The 5559-nt window shown below is 49.8% G+C and overlaps 1 protein-coding gene and 1 pseudogene across 1 annotated transcript; one reads left to right on the top strand and one right to left on the bottom strand.

Moving 5' to 3' along the window:
- The first annotated feature begins 314 nt into the window (after positions 1–314).
- LOC125538398 lies at positions 315–811 on the top strand (annotated as a pseudogene).
- A 2921-nt stretch (positions 812–3732) lies between these two features.
- On the bottom strand, positions 3733–5559 carry LOC125540324 (E3 ubiquitin-protein ligase SINA-like 2). Its single transcript, XM_048703933.1, has 3 exons — positions 5352–5559; positions 4778–5232; positions 3733–4686 (listed from the first exon to the last, which is right to left on the bottom strand). Exons 2-3 carry the CDS (start codon positions 5192–5194, stop codon positions 4006–4008), a joined length of 1098 nt encoding a protein of 365 aa, XP_048559890.1. The 5' UTR covers positions 5195–5232; positions 5352–5559; the 3' UTR covers positions 3733–4005.

Below are 5559 nucleotides of genomic sequence, written 5' to 3' on the forward strand. Positions count from 1 at the left end.
TGGCGAAGCGCAACGTGTACCAGCGTGCCTTGTGGAGGCCAACGCCATGTTGTGCCTCTTCCACCTCCTTTCCTCGACGGACGCGTCCGTCCAGGACAACGCCATTGCCAGCCTCCTCAACCTCTCAAAGCACATGATCGGGCAAAGCACGCTCGTGGAGGCGGGCAGGCTCGGGCTCATCGTTGATGTCTTCAATGTCGCGGCCAAGGTCAAGGCGCGGCAGAAGGCGGTGGCCATCCCGTTCTACCTCTCGCCGAACAGCGAGTACTAGGACCAACCGCATCCTAGAGGCCATCCCGAAGTTGGTGCACCTCATGAGGGAGGGCGCCTACCGCGGCCGCAAGAACGCACTGGTGAGCCTCCACGGGGTGCTCCACAGCGCGAGCAACATTGGGAAGGCCGTGTCCGCTAGCGCCGTGAGCGTGCTCGCCAACCTCCTTTCCGACGACCGTCAGGACTTTGTGGATGGCTCTGTCGCTCTGCTCGCGACGATTGCCGAGCAGCCGGCCGGTGCGACGGCCAACCTTGCCAGCTCGGACCTCGTCAACTTCCTAGGCGCGTCGGCGTCTCGATCGGGAAGGACCACTACATGGCGTTGTTGGCCTCGATGTGCTGGCACAGAGGGGATAAGGTCATCGCCCTGATGGGCAAGATGACTAGGCTGATGTCCGCGCTATACGCGATCATCGCCCACGCCATCCCTCTGACTCACTTTGCAAAAAGAAAAACTCTAGTACATGTGTATTCCTGCTATTTAAGCCACATGTCCGGTCAACGCCACGTTGTCCCACAACAGCGCCACGTATGCTAATACGTACACAAAAACATATCAAGGATCGTATGTGAACCTCTCTAGCAAGTTTAGTGATTGTATTTTGTGTATTTTGAAGTAGAGGGACCAAAGTGAGTTCCAAAACAATTTTAGTGACCTTTTGTGAATTTTCCCATCCATAAATACTCGTTGATTCCGTGGTTGTTGTTGTTGATTCAATTAAAAATTTCGGTTAAGTCCTAAGGAAGCCCCTAAAGAAAAACAAACTGCAACCAAGCCAGAGAGCGTCCTCTGATCGGCTGCCACCTCTACGACTGTTGGCTCTCGTGTACCGTCTCCATCATATGTTGACCCAACCGATAAATGGGCCCATATGTCGGTGAGTGGGTAAAGAAACTTGGAGTGCGCCATCACTTGCTTTTTAACAGCCCACCACCCCGTCGCATCCTTTTCTCGTTCCAATCCACCTCATTCACTCTGCACTGGAGCAACAAGACGCGCAGGAGAGTCGCCGGAGGCAGAGAGCAAAATAAAATTGATAGTTTATACTAAACTTTTATATTTATTTATTTTTATTTTTATCTTACTATTGTATTAAAGAGTATAACTTTAATTTTAGTTGGTATAGTTAATCACATAATTTAGTAGGTATTGTTAATCGGTGTTCATCGTTGTGAGTTGTAATATATATGAGCGGTCACTTTGTTTATGCTAAATTTGAATTAAGTGATGTGCCATAAGTTATTTTTGAATTTATTTTGTGACAATTGAAAACAAACTACATAGTGCGCAACTACATATATGTCTGTATATGCATATGTTCATGTATACTTTATTTTCATTAAATATCATGTGAGAGGTTTCTAAAGAATAATGTCTGGTTAATATTTTAATAGTGATTTCTAGTGTATTATTAGGTTTGCATACTTATAGAACCCTGTAGAGTATAATTTGTTCCATTTGCAATGTGTTCCAAATTAGATACCGCAATAAATTCAACAAATGCATGGTACTGAAAATAATCACTGACAAATGAAGCATATCGGCAATTCAGCTATGCTTACAAAATTTATTTATTTAGTATGATCATCTAGACACTTGGTTCCATCTGGTGTATATAAGAGATTTACAAGGGTGGTGTAAATTAGATGGAGTAGGTGCCTATTTATAAAATGCTTTCGGTGAGGGCTAAGAGAAGAAAAGTTTAGACGGATTTGCCTCGCCATGGATAAAATGATAGTTCACTCATTCTCTCGAGGCCTTTGAGCACCTTGGGTGGAGTAGAAGCCATTACATGCAATTGTAATCAGTTTAGTAGATTATAGACATAATGCATGTATAACATGATCCAAACGTATACTATGTTTGTCATGAATATTTGATTGACCATTACACATGCATGTGCTTGTGTTTATGTGTCATCGCTGCTTTGAGAGATGCTACTAGTGAACCTAAGAACCCCGGTCCAATTCCCTCCGTGACAAACTCTTCAACCTACTTTCACATCTACTTCATTTTCTGCAATTTATTATTTCAAAAGTAAAAAATAACTCTGACACATTATCTGCAATTAGCAAAGCTAGTGACACAGATAACCTCACAAGAACCGTTCAGTGCACAAGTGGGTTCTTAATTTGTTCTGAGGTGCTGCTTGACTAAGGCTAGGGGTGTTGGCTTGACAGATTGATATCTTTGTCTCTCAACTGAGAGGTCGCTTGATGCAAACCCGTTCACTTGGAAGCCCAACAACTACTGCCAAGCGTGAATCCTTTGAGTAGAACCGGCTTCCTCTCCCTCCGAACCGGGGTGGGTAAAGCTCAGTACCAATGCGGGCAATCATCTTTATATCTTGCCAGCAACTGCTTGTCATGATGACTTCAAAGCTGAGCTATCGGCAGTAATGGAGGGTATGGCCCTTGCAAATCAGGGGCTCCTTACCAATCGTCGTTGAGTCTGATTACTTGCAACAGTGAATCTTTCCGTGAGAAACAACATGGGTTGATTTCGCTATGCCTACTTAGCGCATGAAATTTAACTGTTACGGAGAGGAGGCCATGACACTTGTATTACTCATAAGACATATTCCAACTTTACTAGTGATGTGGTGTAGCTATGTTAACTAGATTCTAATCCTGCTCATTGTGTAATACAATTATACAAGTTGATTTTCCCGCAAAGTAAAAAGTTCAACACCTTCCTCAGGGTCAACTAGATAGAAAGTCGGAAGTGTTTTCTTCTTAGAAAATTATAAATCATGTGTGTTGTTGCTAGAAGACGTGGACGTTGTTGGGACCCGTGGCAATCATATGTTGTTGCCTCTATATTTTAAGTGGTACGTACAGTATATGATAACGAAGGACCCAGTAGCAATCACAAGTTTCTTGTGTCCAATTGTTGCATTTGCAAGAGTGCAGCTTTGATGCTGCAATAATGAACTTCTGTTGTTGTCTGATGTTCGGATCCTATTGCAAGCATAAGCTCACCAATCACAAGACAATTAATCATCGACGAGCCAAAATTTAGACATGGCTTGCATCTCTACAAAATAGATGCGGGAAAGCTGAGTTAGATAGTGAAGTATTACCTACTGTGCCTCATGTGAAGCTAAACAGTAAAGAAACCAAAACTGCGCAATTGCAAGTGTCGATAAGATGGAAGCAAGCTCTTGGCAAAAGGAGAAGTAACATGAGCACAGGTGAACAAACTGCAGCAACCAGTCCCTGGTTAATTTGCAGTGTGACAGGGTCGCTGTTTCTTCACTACTCCTGCAAGCTGCTCTTGATATGCAGCCACAATTGACATCCAAAGAAAGCAAGAGAAAAATGGCATACGCCCTGATAACGGAGAAACATCTGGTACAATCAATGGGACTTCAGGATGAACAATCAGTATGAAATTCAGAGACGCGCTGCATAACGAATTCGTGAGATGAAACGACATGTGCAAGGCCAGATCAAAATGAAGCTACCAAAGCTTATCTTAAAAACAAATCTTCATACTCAGATAAAAGCCTACAAGTATCTACATATACTGTAAATGACAATTAACAGAGCTTACGTTCGGTGCTTAAGTTCCCCATCTCAACAATCCGATAATCCACAACAGACCAAGCGTTCACCAATATGAAATTCAGATTACCTCAACATCAACATTCAGCAATGAACTGGAATCTACTACTAGCAGTAATCCTATAAAATTCAGCTGAGTATCGCCATCAAGCAAGGTCGCCTAACCTATACAGAGTCGCGCTGGTGGCCAAACTTACGGATGCACACCTCCACGTTGCCATCCTCTGTGCCTGGCAAGTCCTTGGGGACCAGCAGGAAGACCTTTTCCTTCTCCCCCAGCCCGTGCCGCAGCGATGTGTTCCGCGCCGTCGACTGCATCTGCAGCCAGGGCCGTCTGCCGCCGTTGCCTACCGGCGTCTTCAGCTCATACACAAACTCCTGCTCACGGGCGTTCTCAGGGCGGATGCAGATCATGGACAGAGCAATGCCACGGCCCTCGCTGAAGCTGTCGAGGAAGAACAGCTCGCCGTCGTCGCGGCTCTGGAAGATGGTCGACGTGAAGGCAGAGGCCCGGAAGTTCTCATCATAGTGAAACCTGATTGTGTCCCAGTGGTGGCGGAGGGTGAGGTGGGACGTGAGTGCGACAGCCCGGCTGGCGAAGCCGCATTGGGGGACAGGGCAGAAGATAGGCTCGTGGCGGCAGGTCTGCTCATGCTCGCGCATCTCGTGGTGCGGAAGGAAGGCCTCACAGGCATGCACTTTGTTGCGGCAGGAGAAGCGGATGCGGCCTAGGAACTCCTCGACGACGCGGTTGCGCCCATAGCCATTGCCGCTGCCGCAGCAGCTGCATCGGTTGTCCCCGACTTCTTCGTGGCACCTCGAGCAGGTGACGTGGGCGAAGGGGCACTGCACGCACACCATGTATCAAGAACAAGGCTGAGTTGATTATGACCGCAATGATAAATAAAACTGTGCTACAGCTGCAAATGAAAGTCACCTGGTAGACCGGCGGCGAGAGCATGCGGCGGCAGGCCTTGCAGGTGAAGAGGCGGTCGTAGTCATCGATCCGGACGCTGAACTCGCCGGTGCGCCCGTGCTCACCCAGCTCCTTGTTCGCGTGTGGCCTCCAGGCAGGCCTCCGCCCGTGCCGGTCGAGGTCGTCCGACCCGCGGCTGCGGCTCAGATCGTCGGCATCGTCGTCGCTGGGCGGCCTCTGCGACCACGACCGGCAGGGCGACGGCGAGTGCGAGAGCGACCGGTAGGTCGACGGGGACGGCAGCGGCGAGGGCGACCGGTAGGGCGACGGCGAAGGGGAGTAGACCGACGGCGACCCACGACGGCGCCTGGGGCTACCGTCCGCCTCGCTCGGCGACGTGCGGAGGCGCTTCCCTCCGCCGCTCCCGCTGTAGCTCATCTCCGGCGTCCCCGCGGGTTGCGCGCCGGGGCACGTCCCTGCAGACCGCGACGGCGCCGCGGGACAACGGTACAGAAATCAATCAACACACTACAAATCCCACTACCGAATTGTGACGGAGTATTCGAGGGGCGGGGATTGGACGGGGCCTTCTTACCTGAGCTCGAGGACGACGGATCTGGCGGCGGCAGGGGGCTCGGCTCTCGCCCGCCCGTGGCCGAGGGCAGGCGCGGCTCGGGGAGAGGAGGAGCGGCGGCGGCCGTGGGGGCGGGCGGCGCGAGGCAAACCCTCGCCGGCGGCGCGGAGTCGGGGGACGAGAGGAGAGGGGATCGGAGCGGGCGAGCGGTGGGGGTTTCTGCCCTGCT

Source organism: Triticum urartu, chromosome 2 (assembly GCF_003073215.2).
Source record: "Triticum urartu cultivar G1812 chromosome 2, Tu2.1, whole genome shotgun sequence".
NCBI lineage: Eukaryota > Viridiplantae > Streptophyta > Magnoliopsida > Poales > Poaceae > Triticum > Triticum urartu.

Bases quoted from the DNA above. Each gene is read 5' to 3' on its own strand.
- LOC125540324 (XM_048703933.1), bottom strand. From the start codon at position 5,194: ATGAGCTACAGCGGGAGCGGCGGAGGGAAGCGCCTCCGCACGTCGCCG. The intron at 4,687-4,777 runs GTGACTTTCATT...GTGTGCGTGCAG, and splicing joins TCTCGCCGCCGGTCTACCAG to TGCCCCTTCGCCCACGTCAC.